General features: G+C 51.2%; 1 protein-coding gene and 1 long non-coding RNA gene across 2 annotated transcripts; both read left to right on the top strand.

The window, feature by feature from the left end:
* The first annotated feature begins 48 nt into the window (after positions 1 to 48).
* Positions 49 to 23,655, top strand: LOC116577456. Its single transcript, XR_004280513.1, has 3 exons — positions 49 to 809; positions 22,444 to 22,458; positions 23,645 to 23,655. It is a non-coding gene; the product is annotated as an uncharacterized LOC116577456 (long non-coding RNA).
* On the top strand, positions 12,232 to 13,745 carry CCDC182 (coiled-coil domain containing 182). Its single transcript, XM_032320658.1, has one exon. It carries the CDS (start codon positions 12,941 to 12,943, stop codon positions 13,400 to 13,402), a length of 462 nt encoding a protein of 153 aa, XP_032176549.1. The 5' UTR covers positions 12,232 to 12,940; the 3' UTR covers positions 13,403 to 13,745.
* Positions 23,656 to 26,104: the final 2,449 nt, after the last annotated feature.

Raw genomic sequence — 26,104 nt, forward strand, 5'->3', positions numbered from 1 at the left:
CACACGACTCTTGATCTTGGGGTTATAGTTTCGAGCCCCACGTTGGCGGTAGCGTTTACTTTAAAAAAAAAAACAAAAAAAAACTTTAAAAAGTCAATAAATAAAATGAGGAAACTGGAGATCAGAGAAATTGAGTAGCTTGCTGGAGGTCACACAGCTAATACAGAGCAGAACCAAGATTTGAACTGGGTGGCTTGGCTCCTGAGCTTCAGCTTTGGGCTGAGGTCCAGTGGCTAATATGACCACACAGAGCTCACAGCCCTCCCTGGCCTCCTGCCCCAGACCTCTCTAGCGGCCACACAGAGAATCACTGAAAGCTAGCTGGTCAGGTAGCAAATTAAAAGAAGACAGCATGAAAAGTACGACGGTCACTTGAGACTTGTCTCAGTCCCTTCTCTGATTTCAAGGTGAGGTCGTAGGGTCTAGGATCTCTTGATTCCAATCACTTTCATTGCACTTGGGATGACTGTACCTGCTAACTGGTCCCTTACAGGTTTACAGAATCAGGTCCAGAGCAGGGAGCACTAGTCTGGGAGTCTGAAGAACCGGGCTCTCAACTGGCTCTGCTTCTAACCAGCGGGGTTAGCTCTGCAAGTTTCCAGCTTCTCCGCGCCCCATGGATCTTACTTGCACCCAGGCGGGTAGATTAGATCAGTGTCACAAATCCCAGGTGTGGGGGCCAAAGTGACCCCCCCCCCCACAGGTTTTGCTTAGTATGCACGGTGATTTTCTTTTTTGTTTAACTGCTGACACTTAAAACAGGGAGTGTTCACATAGAAGCCCGGGGCCTCCGGAATCTAGCGAAGACCGTCTTGAGAGCTCTGTGGGCCCCACCCCACCCTGGCTTCTCTTTGCTTCTCCGCCCCCTCCACTCCCCAACCCCGGAGCTGGTTTTGCAGCCCCCTGGGTGCCAAGTCACCAAGGTCTATCCCATCTAACTGATTCAGGTGTCACAGGGGCTCCCCTGATCTCTATAATTCGGAAGGGCAGGAAAGTGCCCCCTTCCTTGATGACCCCATACAGCGGCCACTAGGATGGGCTCAGTCACTGCCCAGTACAGAGACAGTCACAGCCCCAGGAGAACCGGGCAGCTGTGCGCTTTGTGTCGCCGCCATGGTTGCTGGTAGGCAGAAAATCAGGAGAAAACACTCAGGACTTCTTTCTTGTTCTTTTTCAGCACCGGGTCTCGCCCTGACATCCTCCTCCCTCCCCCCGCGCCACCCCCAAAAGAGGGGTCGTGCCCAGGCACTGGATAGACTCCGGTGTGGATTTCCAGAATCCCTTTTGGACACATGTCTGCCTGCTCCTATTTGACAAAGCTCCGCTTTCCAGAGATTAATTGTTGTCAAACGCAACTTATTTTCTAATCCTTTCAGGCTCCGCTTAAAACCTTCTGCTTTATTTTACTTCTTTTGATAAAGTCGCTGAGATTTTTTTTCCTTTTTTTTTTTTTATATGGATTTGCCAATGATTGTCCAGTTTGACAAATTGGATTCCTAAAGCTGATTCTTTGAAGAAAAGGATGCAGTGTGACAAGACAAGAAACAGCTCATCCTCAAATCGGGAGGATAAATAAAAAAATAGAAGCAACCCCATTCTCTGGCTTCCCTGCGACTCAAAGGGTGTCTCAGTTGTCACTGATAATCTAATCTTCCGATGATAGGTGAGAAACAGGACAATGGCGACCTAGCCAGGCTGCGGGTGTGATAGGCCTCTGATTAATAGGACTGTCCAAGAAGGCCCCAGCCCCCGGGACGATGATTAATGACATTTGATGTGAACTCTGACCTCCCCCAGCAAGCACAGAGGGAGAAAAGTCTGCTGCTCAGACAGGATGTGCGTCCCGCAGAAGGTGATTGATTCCTGAAGGCTTTGTGACTCTGAGGGTGCGTGAGGAGCCCCTCGTGGCCCCTTCCTGGACTCTGACAAACACCCGACCCTGGCAGGGGTCTGCAGTGAGTACCTTTCCCGCGGAGCGGAAGTTTTTTATTATGCCCAGAACACTGTGTCTCAGAAGCAGTTCCCTGGCAAGCCATGGCCAAGCTCTGCTGAGCTGTCTTCCCCAACCCGAGAGATCTTTCTGACCCCTCCCCAACCCGAGTGCCGTGAATCACACCAAAGGGCCTTTAAAAGCCAGGCTCGTCTTTAGACCTTCTTTGGGGTTTTCTACTTGAGGCCCTGGATGGGCACTGGGTGGCTTGGAGCAACCCGGCTTGTGGCAAGAAAGTGTTTCTGTGCTGGCGGGGAGGGGAGCTGCTGACATGCCCTAGGCTAGCATGCAGAAGGAAAGGGGGCGCTGTGGGAGGGGGCCACCGCTTGGTGTCTGTCAACACAGGGTGTGGGAGGAACCAGCTTGCTTGGCCCTGATGGCTTGGCTGCAGGAACTGCCTCAAATTTGGCAGCTGAGAGTCTTCTTTGCTTAGTTCTGCAGGCTCACGTACTACCTTGACTCCCCTCAGTGGGAGGGCCCTGAGATAGTCTGGAATGTTTCCTTCCCATCATCAGCCTTTTCTGGCTTTACTGCCTATGCCAGCCCTCATGTCCTTAGTAGCAACCCATGTCACTGGCTGTCCAGGTCTTGGTTGTAATAATGACCAAACAATTACAGCCTAGAGAAGTGTTCATCGTGAGATCAGCTGAGGACGTGTCCAGCCAGTGATGATCGTGAGATAGACGTGTGTCTGCCCGTGGGTGTTAGCAGGACCTGAATACTGGTGATCTCCGCTCTTCCTGAGAAGCGTGCCTGGTTGTTGGTACCCCGGTTGTTACTGGCTAGGGGTTGGGGAGCCCTCTGAGAGATGAGCCCGACACAAGACCAGTGGGAGTGAGTGGGAGCCAGTGACATCAGGGACGCCGGACCAGAGATTGGCGGGGCAGGACTTGGCACAACCCTCACTCTCTGACAACACATTTCAGAAGCACTGGGTACCTTCTGCATGCTGGATTTGGGGTGTAGACCCTCAGCCGGTGACTTGCCTTCTCAGCCATCCTGGGGGTGGGGGTGGGAGGCTGCTGGCCAGCATGTCCCTGTTGGCAGCGACGCAAGCTTGGCCCCTGCCACGGGAGGGGTGCAGGTGCTTGAAGAGTTGGTGGCAGGTCAGCCTGATCAGATACATACGAATGAAAGATGGACAAAGGAAGCTACCCCTGTAGGACTTCCACACCTAATTCCCCTGGGACCAAGGTGTAGCCTCATGAGGCTGGTGGCTTTTGCGCCTCAAAGGGATAGTGTGTGGGAAGCCCCTGGGCCTGCTATGTGGACAGCACTAAATGAAGGGTAGGAGTGATTATCATTATTTTTATGTTTGATAAATTATTATTATTAATGCGATACTTACAGGAGAATCACTTGACAGTGTACTCAGTCGTGAAGAAGAAGAACAAAATGCAGGACTGTATGTGAAATGCTGAGAAAAGTATTGTAACGAGGGAGTGTAATTAGGGACTTAATAATTTCTTTTTTAGCTAACTGAGAATGGATTCCCCGCACCACGTGAAGTCTATTGTTTGGTTTCTGCCGGTTGGACTCTCGCTGGGGTTTCAGTAATTTATTATGTGGAGAAGTGGGGGACTCCCCAAAATATAAAAGGCCGGCTGGAGCCTCCCCGAGGAAGGAAGAGAAGGGGAAGCTGCTTGGGCCGCCCCCTTCCCCTCCTCCTGGGCTTTCGCGGTGCCCCGTGATGGCTGACGAGTGGACATTCATGGTGGGTAGACACACTTAGCCAGGATGACCAGGTCAGGGACACGGACGTCCACACTCCCTCAGTAGGCTGGGCCTCCTGAGTTCACTCCTGCCCTGGCCAGCTCTGACCACGAAGACTTCCCTCCCTCCCCGATCACCACATGCTGGGCAATCACACAGGCCAGGACAAATCTGACCTACAGCATTTGACTAGTGCAAGATTCTCAAGAGGAAAGACTAGGGAGGAGGAGAAAAAGCACAGAAGGCAAGACCTATCACGTTTTCTAATCAAGGAAGCAGGTGTGACATGGGTTAAGTTTAAAATCCTCCTCCGGAAGTTTTTGGGTTCTAATATTAGGGAGTCTTAGATATTGATTAGCTCAATGATTTATTATTATTATTATTATTTTAAGTAGGTTCCTCACCCAGCTTGGAGCCCACTGTGGGGCTTGAACTCACAATCCCAAGCTCGAGACCTGAGATCAAGACACTTAGCTAGACACTTAACCAGCTGAGGCACCCAGGTGCCCCTTAGCTTGATGATTTTAAAACTGACAATCTTCAGAATCATCTGGAGGCTTAGTTAAAACACAGACTGCTGGGCCCCACCTCCCAGAGTGTCTGATTCAGAAGGTCTGGGTTGGGTCTGAGAATTTGCATTTCTAACAAGTTCCCAGGTATGCTGAACGTTGCTGATACAAAGACGATGCTTTGAGAAGTGTTATTGTAGCTTGTTGGAGAGCATCAGAATGATTTTGGGGATCTTGTTAAAAATATTAATTTCTAGGTCCCCTGTAACAGTCATGATGTGCTTGGCTGCAATTAACACAATGCCAGACAACAGTTATCTGAACAAGAAAGATTCAGTCACATATCAGCTAAACTGGAGGTAGATAATTTGAGGTTTGGTGTTTTATGTTGTAAAAAATGGGGGGAGGGTGTCTTTTTATTTAATTGCTTATCTTAGGCTTGTTGCCTCATGATTGCAGAATGGCTGCCACAGTTCCAACCATCATTTTCTCATACAACTATGTCCAAACCAGGCAAAGAGGCAGGAGCGCCCCCCTCCACTCCCTGAATCTCATTCTTTTACATCAGACATAATACTTTTCCATATGTCTTTTCTTTACAACTCGTTGGTATGAAGTGTGTCAGAGGCAGCAGCACTGGGGAATGGCATTATTGAATGCATCGATGCATCGAGGCTCACAGCCTGGGGCTGGGTGATGGCTCACCTTACCTGAGCATGTTATTGCCTGATCAAAATAAAATTCTATGACCCAAGGGAGAAAGGAATGTTATTGGGCAGAGACTAATGTGTCTGCCCCAGCTAGGGTGACTTGTTCCAGATCTCTTGGGATAGGTCTGGTTTTAAAATGTAAAGTCTCACATCCCAGGAACCCCCTTAGTTTAGGACAAATCAAGAGGATCGGTTGCTCTAACTCCAGTCTCCCAAGACCTGAATTAGCATCTCTAAAGGGAGAAATCCAGACCTTGAAAATGACTTCTAACACTTTCCCCCAAAGATTGTAATGTATATCAAAGTTTGAGAATCACTGGGCTTAAGTGTCTATGAAGCCAAAACAGAGGACTCATGGTTGATGTATTCCCAGCCAGCTTAGAGCGGGAGGCCGTTCCAGACGGAGGGATGTGGGTAAGACGTAGGGCTGGGGGCTCTCACAGGATCTAACTGAACGTTAAGCCTAGGCAGGCCTGTGATCTTCAAACTCCATCCTCTGCCTGCTCCTTGTCCCCGTGAGAAGGGCCAGGCTACCCTGAAGCCCCCTGCTGTGGGTGGTCTGGAGTCCCGAAGCCTACAGAGTGTGTGACACTGGAAACTATAGGTCCCAAGTGCTCTCAGGACAGACAGCCCATCTTAGTCATCTGCTGGAGCAGTGAGCCCCATGCCTGGCTCATCGGAGTCATTCGGTAAATGTGTGTTGAATGAACGAAGGAATGAATGAATGGGGAGGGCTGCACTCTCAAACGAATATAAACTCTAGCCCTTGAGCCCCTAACCATCCCTGTGACAGCCAAGTGCCCAGAGCCAGAAACTCCTCGGCCTCATCTGTGAGCTGGCAGGACCCTGGCTGGGGTGGGAGTGGGGTCCCTGTGACCTGGAGTGGGGTCCCACTCCCACCCCAGGTCACAGGATGCCGGCACCCTATCTCCCCCGCCCAGGCCTCGGTGGGAAGCAGTGTGTGTCCCCGCCGCACGGCGCGCTGGGTAACTTTCCGATGGTTTGAGGTCATTACTCATCATTAGGAGTCCTGGTGTCTGGAGTTTTCCAGGTGATCAAAGCTCCTCTGTCTGGAGCAGCCAGGCAGGCCCTGGTGTCTGTCACCAGTAATCCCCCCGCCTCGCCAGGCAGACAGTTAAGTAACCCAGGAAGGAGGGGATTTGGTTTTTAAGCTCAGATAATTCAGCCTGACACCCCGACATGCAGACAGTGGCTCTAGCCCAGCCTGAAGAAGTTGGCCCGGGCCAGAGGGGTGCGGGCCAGAGGGAGCCATAACGCCTTTCAGTGCTGGCTTATTGTAGAGCCCCTGGGCTCCCTCCTGTCCCCGCTCTCCTGGGGGGGGGGGTGGCTGTGGGTGGGAAGGAGACTCACACGACACTGGGCCCGTCACCCCTCTTGCAGGTCCTGACAGTTCAGTAAGACTCACCGATTCCTTCCGCGACGGGGAGGAAGGAAGGAGGTTTAGCACAATGGCGTTTTCTGATTTTAAGATGGGGACTAAAAGTTTAGGCCTCTATTTTTTTTTTTTTTTCTGATTGGATCTTTGTGCAAAAAAGCTCGCTCGTGCCGGTCCTAAATGGCGCACATCAAGGTTCCTGCCCCTGTGGAGGGCCGTCGGAGTGACGAGGAAGCCTCCTGAGCTTCTTGGTTTGGGGGATAGACTGGCTTTGCTGAAGAGTTTATGTAAACGTCCAGGTAGCAGCGTCCCGAGGGGTCCTTTAAGAAAATTGGTGTTGAGGGCGAGGGTAGAAGATTCCAACTGGGGTGATGTCGGGCCCTTCCTGGCACACTCTCCGGGCCGCTGTGCGGGCCTGTGGGCTCTGGGGGGGCTCTCTTCTGTGAGGCTGCTTCTGTCCCAGCTGAGTTCCGCGCCCAGCCGAGCGGTGGATGGTGGATGGTGCAAGACAGACGTCAGCACGCCCCAGCACGCTTTGGAGGCCCTCCTGGCACAAGCCTTGGCCTCCGGGGCTGGAGAGGGGCCAGCTCCACAGGGGGCGGAGTGGGGGGACAGAGGGGGGCCCCTGCATTTCTCCTGTCCAAGGACCACTCCTGTGTCTTCACACCCACTCCCACCAAGATGTTTTACATATTTTAATTAAAGTGCCGCCCTGGGCTGGCAGAGCCCCTGCTAGATGGCTCCAGTCCGAGCAGCAGGGCTGCAGCGGTGTGAAACGCGCATCCGACCGTGGGCTCCTGCTCTGGAGAAGGCTTTGGCAAGCACCCCCTTGAGGCGGGGCCGCTCAGCTTCCAGGAGGGGAAAGGAGCTTGGCGGGTGATGGGCAGGTGGCGGGCGCATCCAGGGGTGGCCAAGGCAGGGGGCTCAGGGATGGGGGAAGGGCTCAGGTAGGAAACGGCACAGACCGTTGCCGAGGACCAGCTGGCTGGTGGGCTGGGGATGATCAGACTCTTGCAGACACACGGCCCCGTGGACACTCCTTATCAGTGTCAAATTATGACAAATGGCCATGGGTAACAGTTGCTGGGTGACAGCTGCCACGTCTCAGAGGGAAGCAGGTATTTTTAGCACTGCGCCTTGGGGCTCTGGCTCCAGGTTAATTAATCATGGGGAACAGCACTGAGTTTGGTGCTCGCTCCTGGGCCCCGCACCCACCCCTCGAGCCTTGTCCCCATTCCCCAGACTGGAACACCAGCCACAGGGGCCGGAAGGCAGGCATAGCTACGGTGGCCCTTGGTGGCCCTCATGCCACATAGGGTACACTGCGGGTACCATCCCATGCCTCTCCACGGCCGGGGCCCTGCACCCCTCCTTCCCTCCTCCTCCTCGGGGGCCCCACTCAGCAGGGCCTTTTAAGTTCCTCCAGCCTGTTCCTGCCTAAAGCCTTCCCACTTGAGCTTCCATTTTGAACATGACTCCCAGGCGTCCTCCCCAGGCTATGTCACCCCAAATGCCCTCCCTCCCGCATGCCCTGCCTGAGAGCCCTGCCCCAGGTTCTCTGGCACGCTGCCCCGTTTACTTGCTTCAGAGCACTTAGCACCAGCCCACGTCACCTTAATTGTTGACCGTTTCACTTTATTGTCTCTCTCCTTCCAGTGAAGCGCCGGTGGCTTGAGAACAGGGGTCTTCTCTATCTTGTTTGCTGACTTAGTGTCCACGGGGAAGGTACTCAGCAAATGTCACCGGAGACGCGCTTGGAAGGATGGTTGGACGAAAGGCGGGATGGGTGGATGGACAGAGGGAAGACCCTTTATGGGATCTAAAATGCACTGTGTCAAGATTGTTGTCGTTGATAGGGGTCCATCTGGGGAGACGCTGGCTGTGTCAGCGCATCCTCGCCCAGGCCGGCAGCTGCCAAGGGAGGCCCAGGCCCAGGGGATTCTGGGAAAAGAATATTCTGGCTAGGGCCAACAGCTGTTCTGCTCTAGAAACATCCAATCACATGCTTTTTGGTGTTTGTGCGAGATTGCTCTGATTTTGTTTTCTTTCATAACTCTTTCTTGGCATGGGGAGAGATAGACCCATTTTCAGGATTTCCTAGAAGATCGTTTCTCCATGCCACCTGAAGGCTGACATCAGTAATTCATTTGGAGGAATTACGCAGGGGCCTTTCGCCATTTCCTCTTCAAATAGAACTCTTCTTTGCAGAAGCCCCAGCTGGTTGCCTATCCTCCCCATCTCACTTGGGCACAGAACCCCAATATTATATTGGGAGGCCTTATATTGGGAGGCCAGGGTTTCAGGGAGGTCAGGCCGAGCCCCAGCCCAGAAGGGGACCCTGTAATGTATGTGAGCTATCTTCAGGACCTCTGTCCCCCAGCCGGTGTGTTGGGTGAGAAATGGGGCGGTGAGCAGCTCTGGAGGGTTTCCCTCATCTTGAAAGACATACACAGGGGCATCTGGGTGGTGAAGTTGGTTAAACATCCAACTCTTGGTTTTGGCTCAGGGTGTGATCTCAGGGGCATGAGATCAAGGCCCCACATTGGACTCTGTGCTCAGTGCAGAGTCTACTTGAGACTCTTTCCTTCTCCCTCTGCACCTTGTGCTTGTGTATCTTTACACAAAGCACAAAGCACAAAGCTTGTGTATCTTTATACATCTTTAAGTAGATGTATCTTTAAAAAAAAAAAAAGAAAGAAAGGAAACATATGAAGGGGCACCTGGGTGTCTCAGTTGGTTAAGCATCTGCCTTTGGCTCATGTCATGATCCAGGGTCCTGGGATCAAGCACCGTGTCAGACTCCCTGCTCAGCGGGGAGCCCGCTTCTCCCTCTCCCTCTGCCCCCTGCTTGTGCTCTGTCTCTTGCTGAAATAAGAAAGAAAGAAAGAACATACATGAAGGAATGTACCTGAGACATGTCCTATTTCCTGATCCTCAAAAGGATCAAGTTTATGTTGTACGCAGAGTCAGAGCATGGGGAGGGCACACGTGGCAGAGGCTGGGGGAGGCTGATGACCCAGGTGGTTTCCATTCTCAAAGGGTGGGCAGAGCCCAGCAGGAATGTGCTTCAAACCAGCGGTGCCCACCCCTGCACCTCCTAAAGCATGCCCACTCCTGAGACCCTATCCATTCCGGTTGTCTGATTCTCAGGGGGTAGCGGTCTGGATCTCTGTGGAGTTGATACCCTCCTGCCCTGGCCCCCCATTGTTTTGAGACACGGGGAGCCTGTGAACTGTGGAAACAGACCAGGGGCAGGGAAACCCTCCTGACAGTGGCCCAGAAATGCCTTGCTAGAGATGCCCTTGCCGTCCTGAAGGGCCCCAGTCGATCTGTTCCCTTCCTTTCCTAGGACTGGAAGGAAATTGGTGAGGAAACCACAGCCCTGGATGATAACTCTTCTTCGGGGAGGAGCACATTCAGAGCATGTGCACGTCGGGTTGTCCCAGCTGAGGACTCTCCGAAGGTTCCAGAGGTCTGGGGTCTTCTACGGACAGAGTGCTTGTTCTCCCTCAACCTTGCTGAGGCTCTTGTGGGAGCGGCCCTCCCTGGCGGGTTCCGGGGAGCAACGAACCGAAAGCTCCTTAAAAAGCACCAGGGAGACTGAGAGATTGCCATTCCTTCTTAACTGTTGCTACTTTGCTTTCACAGTTCGGGTTATGACCACCACCATTCCCTCTGGGGGACAGAGAGAAAGGGGCAGAGACTCCAAATCAGAAAGAGGCACAAATAGAAAAAGACACTTTTAAAAATGACAGAAACCAGAAGACAGACCCACATTATTTCTTTCAGTGACTCAAAAAAAGTACTCATGGAGAACCTACTATATGCGGGACTGCACACCAACCCTTAATGGACACACCACAAGACGGAAGCCGGTCCACACCAGCTCCACAGACCCTCCGCGGGATTTTGGGCAAGAGAATAAAGAGCATTGCTATTCCCTCTCAGGCCAGTAGGTGGCGCCATGTCAGAGGGAAAGTTAGGGGAGTCGCTGGATTTGATAGCCACCTATGGACATAAATTCAATTTCATCTAGTTCTCTGAGTGCCATTATGTGCAGGGCAACAGGCAGGACACTCGAGGGTACATAGGATGAGAAATGCAGGGAGCCTGGTGGCTCAGTTAAGCGACTGCCTTTAGCTCATTTTGTGATTCTGGTCTTCTAGGATTAAGCCCCATCTGGCTCCTTGCTCAGCGGGGAGTCTGCTTCTCCCTCTCTCTCTCTGCCTGCTACTCCACCTGTTTGTGTTTCTCCCTCTCTGTCAAATAAATAAATAAAAATTCTTAAAAAAAAAAAAAAAAGGATGAGAAACGTATGCTCGCTGTCATCATGGAGTTTATTGTGCTCTTGGGGACCGGAAGCATAAGCTCCCAGGTCACAAAAAAGGTGAAAAGGGTAAGTGTCTCAGGAATGGTTCAAAGGAAAGTCTGCATGGATCTTAGGACCAGAGACTGCAGGGAAGCCATCTCCCACCTGCTCACATTGTATCAGAGGGATCAGAGAAGGGAGGTAGGTGACTGACCCGTGGTCCCACAGCAATTTCAGACTCCCAATCTGCTGACTCCTACAACAGTGCTCTTTTCACCAAACATTCTGCCTCAGTAACTGGGGCTGCTGCCCCACCTTGAGATTTAAAATACTGCCTTAGTTTTGCCATTACCTCTCAAAATGCCCCCTTTCTGATGCCTCCTGCAGGGCACTCCAGCTAGGTCAGTCCTCGTCTCAGGGACGGCAGCTGTCCTCATTAAACATCCTGTGATGCTGGGGTCCCCTCGCACTACTCACGAGAGCTGACTGTGTGCACCTCTACCTGGAGGTGCTCAAAAACGGCCGTGGTGGGAGCAGTCACACCATGGAAATTGGCAACAGCTATAAATCAGAACCTTCCCCTTGCCCCCCACCTCTGCCCACCACCCAGGGAGCTGCTCACTACTGAATTAGCATCCCTGCTTTATAGAGGAGGTGAGGTCGTTTGCCAAAGACACACAGCTTATAGGTGGTGGAGCTGAGACCCCTCCCGGGCAACTTGTCCTGGGGTGCTTAGCTTAGGGCAAAACCAGGAGAACCCAGAGCCCTTGGATGCTTGGATGCAGAGGTCTAGGCTAATCCTCGGTTTCTTGTGTGGGTGCTACCCATGGTGGTATCATTAGCGTGATGTTAATATTGGAACAAGAAGCAGTATGGGCAAAATGGGAACTAGTCCAGCTTTGGATAGACTGGATTTGAGGCACAGTGTTGGAGATGCTCACACGTGGAGGCTAGGAGAGAGAAGTCGGTGCAGGACACTGAGACAGGCAGGATAGAGGTCTGTTCTTGACTCAATTGACAAAAGCTAGCTAGAAACATTTTCCTTTCTTAGGGTATTCAGGTAAGAAGTGCGAGATTCACCCTTTGTACGTTTCTCATCTGTGTTGACACTGAGGCATGACCCAGCAGGACAGGAGTGGGGCGCTGGGCACTTGCTCCACTTGCTCCCCAGTCAAGGTGCAGAGTGAGCACTCGGTAATTGCTGAATAAATGAGGGAATAACCTGATTTCACCCCACACAAAGCCGACTCAGCACTGCCGTGGACCACACATTAAAACCTAAGTATATGCCTCGTAACTTCTAAGATGATCTAGAATGCTAGCATTGTTATAAGAGTATGGATGTGGGGGGCACCTGGGTGGCTCAGTCGGTTAAGTCGGTTAAGCCAAGACCTTTGGCTCAGGTCACGATCCCAGGGTCCTGGGATAGAGTCCTATGTCAGCCTCCTTGCTTGGCGGGGAGTCTGCTTCTCTCTCTGCCTGCCGCTGCCCCTGTTTGTGCTCGCTCCCTCTCTCTCGCAAATAAATAAATAAAATCTAAAAAAAAAAAAAAGAGTATGATTTGAAATAAAAAATTACTTTTTCTCCTTCTTTTCCTTCTTCGTCGTCATCTTCTTGTTTTTCAGCATTTTTAGAGCTAGAAGTGAGCTTAGGCATCATCTCTTACAATGACCCATGCAATTTCTTGTGCCAAGGTATCTGGAAGGACAAAGTCCTAGGTCAAGAAAAGAGCGTGAAGTAAGTGCTTCAGGAGGAAAGGCTGTGCAGACTTTAGAAGGTCTGAGATGGCTGAGAAGCCAGTTTGCCTGTGAGGAGCAGAGGGCCAGAGACCATTGCGTGGGAGAGCACCCCTGCCTGGCCTGGCTCACTGGCCCGGCCTGCCTGCGCTGTCCTGTTCGCTGCCTGGCTTTGGGCCTCAGTGTGTCCCTCCAGTAAAAGCAGAGACTGCGCTCTGGTTCTGGGAGGGGAAATGAGTCGATGAAAATCCACGTAATAGGAAGACCTCTTGGGCAGATGAGCAGAAATAGCCCTGGATACCAACCAAGGAGGCTACAATATGCAAATGAGTCGACTGTGGCTTTCTCCTGGTTGGCTGAAGGGGCCCCGACATCACAATGCGCGGGGGTTTCTCCACTCCAAAGGATTGTCTCTAGCCAAAAAAAAAAAAAAAAAAAAAAGAAGGAAAGAAAAAAGAAAAGAAAGAAAGAACGAAAAAAAAAAAGGAAGGAAAGAAAAAGAAAAAAAAGAAAGAAAAATCCACGGACCAGACAGGTCTCTTAGCTCCCTCTCTTTGTCCGAACAGGAAGAGAAGCGATGGAACCCCTCTACCATGCTGGGTCCATCCTCATGCAGGTGAACACCTTACAAGGGAAGAAGATGGTGGAGAGCGGCCTCCAGTCTGGAGACTTCTCCCTCCCTCAGTCCTGGCCTTCCTGCCTCCTGCCCCCGGCCGACCTGGAGCTCCTGCAGCAGAAGGTAGCCGGGGTGCAGCGGGAGCTGGAGGACTTTAAGAAGGAGGCGCTGAAGGCCATCCGTTACCTGGAGGACGCCTTCTGCGAGATGAACGGCGAGCTGGCACAGCAGGAGGAGCAGGCGGCCCGCGTGAAGCAGCGGCTGAGGGAGGAGGAGGACCGGGGCGTCGTGCGCAACAAGGTCCTCACCTTCCTGCTGCCCCGCGAGAAGCAGCTCCGCGAGCACTGCAAGCGGCTGGAGCGCATGCTGCTGGGCTCCGGCCGGGACGGGCTCGGCGCCCCCAGGAAGATCCAGACCGACTGATGCCTCCCGCCGCGGGAGCCCAGCTTCCAGCGGAGCAGCCGAGCAGAAGATTTTGTTTTCAGTGGAAGGACCAACCCTAAGTCCCCGTCCATTCGCTTCCCCTCCCCATGTCCACTGCTTTCCTTCTACCTCAATAACACCTTGCTGAGAGGCGAACAGGCCCCAGTATGTTCTTTGGTGAAGCTCGTTTGCCCAGCATCATCACAGAAGGAGGCGCCCCACCCCTCCGGCTTTCAGACACCTGTAACTTTCACCGTTAACTGGTTTCCTGTTTGTAATGGTCATGTCGCCCAAAGTATAACATGGCTGTTTTTAATCTTCTTAAATTGATGTGTTGAACAGATCTACCTTTCTTTTCATGACTCAAGGCTCTCCTGGTCGTTACTCGATGATGCATGGTCCCCTGAGAGGGGTCGATCGTTCCCCGGAGCCCTGACCGGAATTCCGAGTACTGTCCTTTTGTGGTTCACATCCCCGCCTAGTGGGCTTCTCTGCCTGCTTTCCTAGTTAGACCACCCTGTCTCACCTGTGTTTGCTGATTCTGGCGCAGCTGAACTTTTTCCGCATTTAGTCTGGCTGAAGAGATCAGACACAGCTCATTAGGGCTGGGGTGGGTGGGGTCCGGAGAGTTTCGTGCACGGAGGCACCGAGCCTCAGACCCCGTGAATGGGTGGGTTCCAGAGAAGGGCCGCTGGCTTTCATGCCTGACCCATGGAGCAGAACCGGTTACGGTGCCCAGACTTGTCTCAGGCCGTGTCCACACACCATCCCCCTTCTTCTCAGGCCCCTTTGGGCGCAAGTGCCGCTTCCCCATTGTGCCCAGGGGGAGGCTGACTGTAGTTCAAGGCTGGTCGTCCGTGCTCATCACCCTGCTGCCCGTTTGGAACCATACCAGGCTCTTCATGGACTTGCTCTTCTGGTGACTTGGGGCTGCCTTCACTGTCACTGTGTCTTTTAGTTCCGGTGAGACTCTGGTTCATCGAGTCGCATATCCTCTCTGTGGTCCCCCCACCAAATGCTGCCATGTAATGGGTTTCTCCCCAAAACCGCAGAAGTAAGAAGTGACTCTGGAGGCCAGAGTGTGCTCCGAAGCCCAGCGGGGCCTCTGTCCTCCCAGCCGGGGTCTCATAGCTTTGCCGGAACCCTGTGACATTCTTCTTCAGCCCCATCTGCCCTCCTGTTTCAGAGAATCACTCCCAACAAGATTCGGGCAACTTGAACCCCCACAATGATCTTCACACAAGGCCCCGTGATCCCCTGCTGATAGCTCTATCCACCGGTCACCGTCCACCCTGAAGGCTGCACCCCTGTTTTAACTCCAGACTGCTTCTGCCTTGGAAGGTACAGCTGAAGAAATAGTAATACGGACACTAGCGACATTCCCATCACCACCGGAGCTACGGTTGTCAGGCATGAGCTGTGTTCCAGGCCCCAGGCTCGGCCCCTCGAGGGCAGGTACGGCTCCAACCTTCACTTTCAGACTCCGAGAAAGCCCCAGCTCCAAGAGGCTAAGTTGCCCAAGGCCACATAGCTGACAAGTGGTAGAGCTGAGGTTTGAGCCTAGGAATGTCTAACTCTAGAGGCCTTGCTTGTTTTAACCACTGTGTAGCATTTGGGGAATTTTAGGAGTGTCTGCTGAGCTCTGCTTGAGTATACGAGGGGAGCTTCATGATCTTGCTAAGGTGAGCTCTGTGAGAAGGGACCGTATTGCAGGGTGTTGGGGGGGGCACACCTATACCTTTAGAACTTGTGCGGGACACCCTTGTGTGTACAAATGTGTCTTTGAAGGAGAACTTGATCGGCTACATAGAAGAAGGGCTTTAAAAGAATCAACTTCTGGGGCCCCTGGCTGGCTCAGTCAGTAGAGCAGGTGACTCTTGATATTGGGATTGTGAGTTCAAGCCCCACATTGGGCACTGCACTCACTTAAAAAAAAAAAAAAATCGCTGCTTTGTACACGAAAACTGGCTCTAATGCGAATTCACGTGGAAAGGGCTTTGCGTCAACTATAGGTTCAGTGGGTAAATATGGTTGCTCAGGATTGACGGTGTTTGTGGGAATTCTGGGAGGTGAAGGAGCCCAGGCCAGAGACCAGGAGAGACCAGGTATAAGCTTCCAGTTGTCCCTTCCCCTCCTAGCGGAGCTGAGCCCCTCTATGGCTGACCTTGCTTACTCAGCCTCTAGCCCCTCCCAAGGTCAGGCTGATACAGCTTGGCAGGGGCTCTGGCTGAATCATGTGATTAGCATTAACTATCTGGCGAGGCCCAAGGCCCGAGTAAAACAGAGCGTCTTATCAGAGAGCAGAACGCAGGGACTTGCTTAGAGGTTATCTCCCAGGGCCTGTCAGCGGCCCGACCTTTCTTGGAACGTGCAGGATTGGAGCATCTCACAGCTGCCGAGCTTCCCTCTACCTCGGGCCCACAAACGGCCCCCATGGTACGTTTTGTTTCCTCTGTGGGACTGAAACCAGCTTCCCAAAAGAATCTGTCTTTTGTGGCTATTACCCGCCCAGAGAATTCGTTCATTCTAAGCCTTCTCCTAACTGTTGGAGGGGACCCTGCTTCCAGCAGCTGTAATAAACTGTAATCATGTGTGTAACAGCTTTTCTTACTCTGCAAAGAGTTCTAGTGAATCACTGAACTTGAGGGTGGTCTCGGGGACCCACGACACCATGTCGGATGCACTTGACGTTTCATCCACAATCACCTCGTGAGCATGGCACTGTTATCCCTGTGGCAGATGCAGAAACCGAGGCACAGAGGGTACGTACCGAAGATGTACAGCAGGACTCTGGGGGCGACCTCTCTTGACTACCATCCCACACCAAAGCAAGGGACTTGCAGTGATGGGCTGGCTCCCTTTCCTGGGAGGTGCCATAGGGACGACCCTGAGGCCCTCCCACGTCAAGGAGTCATCCATGACGTGGAGGAGGAGGAGGAAGAGGCAGGAGGCTTGGGAACTTCCTGGCTTGGAGAGCTCAGGTGCACCTGTGTCCAGGTTGGGTTAGACAGGCGCCCTAACTGGAGACTGGTCCTCGCCTGGTGTTCTCTGTGGCAGGATTTCAAGCGTGCTTCTCTGTCAGGAGCTGCAAGTCACCTGATGTCCATGATGCTGACTTCTTTGAGGCTTTGAGGAGACTTTTTTTTTTTTTTTCAGGTAACAAGACACCTGAAGTAGTGACTGGTTCAGTAAGTCAGCAGTGACAGGTCCGAGTTGGTACCCTGCATCCTCCCTCCTCCTTCCCCACCACCCCGCCCAGCCTGTGGTCACGTGATTATGGTTGTGGGCGTGCCAGAATTGTGTCCTGCTCAGCAACTTCCAACAGGGGAAGGAAGGGGCAGGGCTTTTCTTGCAAGTCTCCCATTCATCAGACAGGAAACCCTTTTGCAGGATCCCTCTGGCAAATTTTCTCTGACATCTCTTTGGCTAGACCTGTTCACTTGTCCTAAACCAATTGTGGACAAAGAGGACAGCAAAGGCCACAATTCAGCCCCAATGGACACCTCAGTGACCCAAGATCTGAGCTTCCAGCCGTGAGTGAGTGTGTTGGGTGGTAATCAACCCCATCTGCCACAACCTCGGCCTTACCTTTTCTATTTAATAGATACCGATGGTTGGGGTGCCTGGGGGCTCGGTCAGTTAAGCGTTTGCCTTCGGTTTGGGTCATGATCTCAGGGTCATGAGATCAAGCCCTATGTCAGGCTCTGTGCTCAAAGGGGAGTCTGATTGGGATTCTGTCTCTCCCTCTCCCTCTGCTTCGCCCCCAATTGCGTGGGTGCTCTTTTAAATAAATAAATCGATAAAATCTAAAAAAAACAAAAAACAAAAAACAAAACTGAATGGTTTTCTCCCTGCCAGTAGCCATAGTTCTCAAATGCTTGTACAAGCTACAATACTCTGCTTGCTGCTCCTGGGCAACTTCTGGCCCATAGAGGGCTCCTGAGATCTTACTACACATGGTCCCGCCTAAGGGCTCCTGGCTGGCTCAGCTGGTTCAGCAGTTGACTCTCGACTTCAGCTCAGGTCATGATCTCAGGGTCGTGGGACTGAGTGCCGGGGTGGGCTCTGTGCTCAGCAGGGATCTGCTTGAGATTCTCTTTCTCAAGAGACACATTGGCTCCATATTAGGAAAACCTGTGGCAGCCAAGGGAGCACTCCCTGGGACCCCCAAGTCCTGTGTCTGCTGCAAGCTGGGAGCTCAGGTGAGGGGCAAGATGGCTGAGTGCAGGAGAGCTGAACACATAGCCTTTCCCATGGGAAGCGAAAAAGTTCGGCTGCCACAACTTCAGTTTTCCTGACAGCTAGCACCGGGAAGGAGAAGGCTCTGAGGGACAGCAGGGCTGGGCAGAATTGGATGGTGTGGGTGGGAAGCAAGGGTGTGGGTCTGAGCATTGTCTTCATTCCTCATGCAGAATGTGGCCTCCTGTTCCGATCCAGTCCATTTAGTAATTCCTGAAGTGCTAAGAACATCAAGCATTGGCCGTCGTTCCTGCCCCTTGGACATTCATCAGGTGTAGATCTTTCCTTGTTTCTCCCTGGAAAAACATCTGAGCAGCGTCTCAACATGTTGAGCGTAGGGTTATCATGTGACCCAGCAATTGCACTTGTAGGTATGTGCCCAATGAACATAGGTCCGCACACTTATACATGAATGTTCATAGTATTAGTCGCAATAGCCCGAAAATGGAATCACCCAAATGTCTGTAAATGGATAAATAGGGTGTGGTACAACCATACACCATAATGTTATTTGGCCATAAAACAAGAAGGAACTACTAATCATATAATACTGTGCTAAGCAAAGAAGTCAGTCGTGGAAATCCGTATGTTATAGGACACCATTAACGTGCAAGGTCTGCAACAGGCCAATCTGTAGAAACAAAAGGCAAATTAGTGGGTGCCTGAGGCTGTGGGGTTGGAGGTATAGGGACAGCGACTGCTAGTGGGTATGACAAATGGGCTGTAAGGTCTCTGTGCACTTTAAATAGGTGAATCATATGCCAAGAGAATTATATCTCAATAAAGTTGTTAAAAAAATAAAGTGGAAGTACAAATACACAGTGGAAAAAACAGAAATGATGCTATGATTTACAATTCCAATCCCTTTTAATATTGAGAGACACAAATCAAGACTAGGATTTTTAAATTTTTTTTAAGATTTTATTTATTTGTCAGAGAGAGCACAAGCAGCAGGAGCAGAGGCAGAGGGAGAAGTGGCCTCCTCACTGAGCAGGGAACCTGATGTGGGACTCAACCCCGGGACCCTGGGATCAGAACCGGAGCCAAAGGCAGACGCTCAACCAACTGAGCCACCTGGGGGATCCAAGACTAGGATTATTTTAAATTGTTTTTATTTTATGGACATTCTAGAGCCTCCTGGGCTCCAGAATTTACTTGGATAGCATATGTAAAAAGTGCACATAACAGGTGCATCACAAATGATAATTGAACCCAAACAGCAAGTAAGGCATAAAATGTTACGATCGATGACCTTGAGTGACCTCCACCATCTCCAAGAAGTCTCAGGAGTGTGGCAGTGTGTGGAAGACATTCTGTTGTGCCCAACTGCATGCCTGACTCCCTTCTCCAGGGTCATGGGAGATGGAAATGCTAGATGGAGATCAAGCCCCACTGCTCCCTTCCAGCCTGGAAGATACCTTCTATGGGGTAAAGAGAGCATCTGGACTATGTTGCCCAACATGCTGTCTGCAGCTGTCACGTAACCAGGAGCCAGTAAAGACATCTTATTCAGAGGTCTTTTCTCTGGCATGTCTTGTTTCCAAAGGCTTTATCTGGTGAGATCTCTTGGTTGACCTCTTGCTTATCTCATCTTCCTTTGGATTTCCTTTCAACAGCAGGAAGGGGTCCTGGATAGGCATTCCAGCTCTCAGACAGACCACCCTGGTTTGAGTTCCAACCCTGCCCTCAGCTTCTGTACAGCACAGGGATGTGACTTTACCCCTGCAGCGCCGTCCAATAGAACTTACTGTGATGACGGAAATATTCTATAATTCTGAGCTGTCAGATTTCCCTGGTACCCATGTCTGGCTATTGAGCTCTTGAAATGTGGTGAGTGAGATTTAGGAACTGAATTTTATAAATTTTATGTAATTTTAATTAACCGTATGTGGCTGGTGGCGAGCCTCAGTTTCCCCATATTCCCACGGGGATAACAGCACTGCCTACCTGGTTGGGATTGTTGGGTGAATTAAGAGAGGAAATATACGTATGGCAGGATAATTGACTGAGATTTTATTTTATTTTATTTTTTTAATTTTTTTTTATTTATTTATCAGAGAGAGAGAGAGGGAGAGAGCGAGCACAGGCAGGCAGAGAGGCAGCAGAGGCAGAGGGAGAAGCAGGCTCCCTGCTGAGCAAGGAGCCTGATGTGGGACTCGATCCCAGGACGCTGGGATCATGACCCGAGCCGGAGGCAGCTGCTTAACCAACTGAGCCACTCAGGGGTCCCTTGACTGAGATTTTAAATACAGTTTGGTTCCCTAACCCACAGATAGGCTGTGTTCCCTGCCGCAGGGACTCTTGTTTGTGGGACCCCCAAACAGATGTTTTGAGAAACCCAGAAGGGAATCTTGGCATTTGTGCTCGGAAGCGTAAGTTACAGAGAGAAATTATGCTGGATCAGTCCAGAGTGCAAGGTGTTGGAATTGCGGAAGGTGGAGGCAGAAGCCAGGTCAGGAGGCTGGATCTTTGCATTCAGCCTGGTGCACTGGGCTGGGTGTGAGCGAGCAAGGGGCTCCTGTCCTCAGGGTGAGGTAGGCTGCGTCTCTCTCTCTCTCTTCATTCGAAAGCACAAAGGGAGTTCCTTTGGGGGATAGCCGGCATGTTGTCATTTGGAAAGACAGTCAAGTCAAAGCTCACAGGGACTGAGGTTTAAAACCAAGGTCTGGGGCACCTGGGTGGCTCAGCGGGTTAAGCCTCTGCCTTCGGCTAAGGTCATGATCCCAGGGTCCTGGGATCGAGCCCCGCATCGGGCTCTCTGCTTAGCGGGAAGCCTGCTTCCCCTTCTCTCTCTCTGCCTCTCTGCCTACTTGTGCTCTCTGTCTGTCAGATGAATGAATAAAAATCTTAAAAAAAAAAATAAATAAAACCAAGGTCCAAGTGGAAATGTTACCTCCCCGGGCTGGAATCGGGACTTTGAGGTTGCAGAGTCCGAAGGTCAGAGCTGGGAGCCCTAGCCCCAGAAAAAGAGGAGGTTTCTGCCATGGGCCGGCAGGGCTTCAGACACAGGATGGGGAGTCCAGCTAGCCCAGAGTGGATGCTTTGACTTTCAGACATCCATCCTCATCGGAAAGGTTCTCAAGGACACTCTGACAAGTGGGGGTGTGAGAGAGATGGGGAAGGCAGGCCCCGTGCCTGACACACTGAGAGAGGACCGAAGTGTGTTCGTGGTTCCAGTGTCCTTGGCGTGTGTCTGTCACCCTCCCGCCGGGTTATTGCTTCAGGAAGGAGAGCATGGCCCCATTTCTGGGTTTGACAGTTCTGGTGGAGTCAAACTTGTCTCTACTAAATAAATTAGATCTCTCCAGGGCAGATCAATATTTAATGTGGGGTTTAAAAAGACCGACTCAGGAAATGAGTTTAAAAGTGGAAAATTTGCCTTAGGTAGCAATTTCTGAAATACGGCGGTATCAGGGGACAGATTATTCAAACCCAAGCCGTGGATAATATAAAAACAGTAGAACAAACCAAGTTCTGCTTCCCGAGCATCGGTGACTCTGAATCCCCTGCTCTCTTGCGTGCTCCTCACAGGGCGTTAGTGTCAGCTGGAAGAGGCCATCTACTGTGACAGAGTCTCTTCCAAAGATGGCCAATTCCTGCACAGCGGCCCCCTCCCTCACCTGTGGCAGACATCACTAATCAATCCCAGGCTTCTCTCCTTTCCACTTGGAGGCAGACTCATTTTTTTTCTCAACACCGCACTCCAGGCAGCCACCATCTATCAGCCAGCCTGCACGTAATGTGAAATTTATTTCCCACCCTCCCCTAGTCCAAAATCCTCACTTAACAGAGGAGAAACTCAAGGTTACACAGTGAGTTAGGGGGCCGGTCTAGGACCAGGGTCCGCTTGAGCAGACGTCTCCTGCTGAGAATGCATGAGAGGTTAGGGTTCCATCAGAGATCCTTTTACTGATTCCTCTGTGAGCAGCACAGGGCTTTCCCAGAGTGGCACTGAATGCTTTGTTCTAGAGCTAAAACTGTAGAATTTCACAGCTAGAAAGCGGCTTAATGGTCGTCTAGTTCTGCTTGTTCTGTCATGGGAAAAATGAAACCTCAGAGAGGTCAAGTCACCTGCCTAAAGACACACAGCTGGTTGCTCTCTTCTCTCCATCAGTAATATGCCTGCTGATTCTGGAGCTCTCATTTTGAGGCCTTGGACAAATCACTCCAATGTTTGGACCTCCAGCAGTTAGACCCTCAGTGCCTAAGACTTGCAAAAAGTATGCACAGTAAGAAATGTACAGCATCTCTTTTGATATATATAATTTTTAAAGATTTAATTATCTATTTGACAGAGCGCAAGCCAGGTGAGTGGCAGGCAGAAGGCAAGGGAGAAGTAATCTGCCTGTAGAGCAGGAGGAGCCCCCATGTGGGATCTGATCCCAGGACCCCAAGATTACAACCTGAGCCGAAGGCAGTCACTTCACCAACTGAGCCATCCGGGCACCGCTATTTTTGGTGTATTTTGATGTTTACATGGATATGTTCAGATTTAGCTTTCTAATAATATTTTGTTTGGCGGATGCAAAAACTGGTTTGTATTCTCTAAACAAATAGTAACTAGGAAACTAGATATGTGCTGGTCCATGGAGAGGTGTCTGTTTTCCGTGAACATCTTTTCAAAGACCTTTTTTTTTTTTTTTTTTGTATGCACATGTGAGCAGGAAAAGGATGGTCCCTAGGGGAGAAAAGAAGCCTTCTCTCCAGAGTGGAGGGGCAGTGCCAGGTTTAACGTGACTGGTGTGGCCTCCATTTTCCCATCCACAAAATGGCAAGGGTGATAGTTTTCCTCCCAAGTTCAGAGGTAGATCATAAAGGTCAAATGGAATAATGTCTGGGAAGGAGTTTTTGAAAAGTAAGGGATTATTGTGACAGGCAAAGGGGACGAAGCTGGCAGATGGAGGCGAGCTTCTCAGGAGCGAGAGGCTGGGGCAGGGGGCAGCGAAATAAGAGGCTGCCTTGGCATCAGAACGCGGGCAAGAATTTCCATGCCCTCATTACCATGACGCTCCTGTCAGATTGAAACCAACCTCTGCTTTACTGCTCGACGTGCTGTGATATTTTAGGAATGGCAGCCCAAAGGAACACCACGTTTGAAAAAGGTCGCTTTCCTGAATTTGCCACCGGGCATTATTTTTATGCCACTGTGCTGTTACCCAACTTCAAAATATACATCATATTTATATTGCCTCTGCTAAGCATATATTTTTATTTTATTGCTTACCATGTGGGTGACATTTGGTTATTGAATGTCTGGAGAATTGGACCCGGTTGTGGTGGTTGTTTTCATCCTTCCTTTCGTAAGTGCTTGCTCTGATGTATTAATCTTTACAAAAGGAATGAGACAGGGACACATAAGCATTCGCACTCACACACACACTAATCACATTGCCATTTTATCTCACTTTGCGGGTGTGTGGCTACATTTATAAGAGCCGACAGATCTGAAATAGGTGGTCTGAACTGATTCAGATGGGGAACGATGAAGCCCGCAGCCTCCTGGGGTAAAGGCTGAGGGAGAGAGCGAGAGAGGGAGAGAGAGAGAGAGAGAGAGAGAGGGAGGGAACGAGAGAGCACCTTTTGTCTTGTTTGTGAAGGACACACCAGGCAAGAGGCAAGGATGGAGCCACGGTGAGCCTGGGCTGGAGGCGACCCTGGGGATATATTTATAGGTCTATAAAAATATAGACATGTGTTTTATAGATATTTTATAACTTCTATATTCATCTATCTATCCAGCACCGCCCATAATTCCTGATCCGGGGCTCCGTCAATGGTTATTGCACTAAGGAACCAAAGAATGGCTCTATCAACCATTTTTTGAGGTTGTACCCTGTGCGACAGGTTTTACGTGCCCTCTCTCTCAGTGCCCCCAGCATCCCCACCAAGCAAGGTCGCGATTTCGAATTTAAAAAGAAAGGAAACCGGGCTCCTCAGAGAGGGAGACGTAGAACTGTCATATGACCCAGCAATTCCACTCCTGTTTTGGGTGGGTACCCAAAGGAATTGAACGCAGGGATGCAAGTGCTCATACCTGAGTGTGACAGCAGCTTTATTCACAATGACCGAAAGGTGGAAACAGCTCACGTGTCCTTCAGCAGACGCGTGGATAAGCAAATTGTGGTCTACTGTGCAATGGAATATCATTCCGTCGTAAAAAAGAATGAATTGCCGATGATAACATGACAAATAGTCCATTTATAGGAAATGTCCAGAATAGGGAAAGCTATGGAGAGAAAGCAGATTGGGGCTTGCCAGGGACAGGCGTGGCATGATGGATTTGAGGGAGGCTCACTGTGGGGTCATTAAATGTCTGGAACCAGCTGAAGGTGGTGGGTGCACTACACCATGAACAGACTACGTGCTGCTGAACTGTCCACTTGCAGACAGGTTATTTGATGGTATGTGAATTTCACCTCCATTTTAAGAAGGGAAACTGGGTCTAGAGGGTGTGGCAGGTCGGTGACATCCGCAGCCCTAATCACCCTCCTTGCTGCGTCCTTGCCATTTGCACTGCGGCTTTACAAGCCTCTTCTGTTCTGACTCTGGACTTGGCCAAATGACCCTCTGATCAATGGGACGGCAGCAAACCTAATGGAGAGGCTTGGAAAAGCCCTCATGTGTTTCCACTCACTGTCTTGGACTTAAGCACCGCCAGGAGAACAAGCTCAGGCTAGGCTTCTGGAGGATGACATGGAGCCGAGCCCAGGCGTTCCGGCCAAGGCCATCCTACACCAGCCAGCCCCAGCCAACCTGCCAGCTGCCTGCCGATGCACGAGTGACCTCGGCCAAGATCAGCCAAGCCTGGCTCACATCAGCAGACTGCTCAGGCTACTGCTAGATTCGTGAGAAACAAGAATGGAGTGTTGTTTTAAGCCATTAAGTTTTGAAGTGGCGGTTTTACAGTAAGAGCTAACTGATCAAGGTTGCATAACTTGCCTGGGGTCTCATATCGAGTCAGAAAAAGCAGAACTCATTCCAGAGACGGGTTTGGAATGCGCTGTTTTATTCAATTGTCACCTTCATTTTACAAATGAAGAAAATGAGACTCAAAGATTGTGAGGGTGGGTGAAGAGAGCAGGGCAGGGGGTGGGTAGGGAGAGTCAACCTTCCTGTCCTTGGTGAGGAAGGAATGTCACAAGCAAACCCTTCCAGCCTCCCCCTAAACCTCAGCTAGTTGTTGTGGGAAGGTACTGAAATGCTGGTGTTGGTTTCCAATGTGCGTTTCAAGAGGGATCTCTGTAGCTTTCCATCAGTTTTTGGCAAGGCTGCCCTCCTGTCCTGCCCTGCCGTGGGCACTGGCTTGCTGGTGGAAAAGTAAGGAAGATTACCTGCCTACGTACTCTTCTTCTCTCCTAAAACATTGCCCAGGTGTTATCCTGGATCTTTAGAAGATCTTAATTTTGTGAGGCAATGGGTTGCTAAGATGAGGGTTGCCTGATCAGCACTGGAAACAGGGTCCCAAGGAAGACATGCAACTCACACAGGCCACCTGGTTTAGTGTGCTTGGACCCAATTATTAAAACGGTGCTATTTCTTGGCAGCCTTTCTAACAAAGAGATTGCGGCAGTGATCAGCTTACCCTCACCCCCCGGAGAAAAATGGTTCCCACTTGTGGGAAGAGCCACACGGATCTGTATAATCGAGAGCCAGGGTTGGGGGCGCAGGGAGAGGAGGGGAGGCTTTTGGGGACTGGGGGTGAAGGAAGAGTTTTTGGGGCATTGAGGAGTGGCACACCTGACTGGCAGGGTAAGACGCAGGCAAGAGGACAAATGGGATTTTGAGAAGTGCTCTTGGGGTCCATGGCTGTGGGTCTTGTTGACTGAGTCAGGAATGGCCCGAGGCTGTGCTCTTGGCCAGATGGTGCCCCGAGACTGAGCCATGTGAACCCACACTTTAGAAGAGTTCCATCAGGCACCCTTGTGTGTGTCTGTGTGTGAACTGGAGGTGGTAAATGGGAAGTCTATTTCCAGTTCCTATTCCAGCCGTCACCCTGGCCACCTGGATTTCGAAAGAGGCTGAAGAATATGGGGATTTTGCCACTCACAGTCAGTGGAGCCCCGCCTGCTCACAGATGCTGCGGGGCCTCCCCTCGCTGGCATTCCTGAGCCGCAGGTCCCGGGTCTGAGCAGCTCTGAGCAGCTCAGAAACCTGGGGGTGTCTGGGAGGACCCTGATGGCTGCTGTGGCACTTGTAAGATGGGGCTCTTCTGGTCTGAGTAGTCTCCGCGCCTCGCCGGTGTGGGCAGGAGACTCGCGCAGAACCCGGACTAGGCAGACAAGCTGGGGGTGAGATGATCCTGTCACTTATGGCCGACCTGTACCCAGCCGCATACACACTTACTCCCTACATCTCACACCAGGTCACACGTATCACTCCACATACCCTATGACAGGCCACCCACGTACCACAGGCCACAACGACACCACCGGTCACATGCACATCAAAGCACAAGCTATAGAA

The sequence above is a fragment of the Mustela erminea genome, chromosome 18, assembly GCF_009829155.1.
Source record: "Mustela erminea isolate mMusErm1 chromosome 18, mMusErm1.Pri, whole genome shotgun sequence".
In the NCBI taxonomy this organism is placed as follows: Eukaryota; Metazoa; Chordata; class Mammalia; order Carnivora; family Mustelidae; genus Mustela; species Mustela erminea.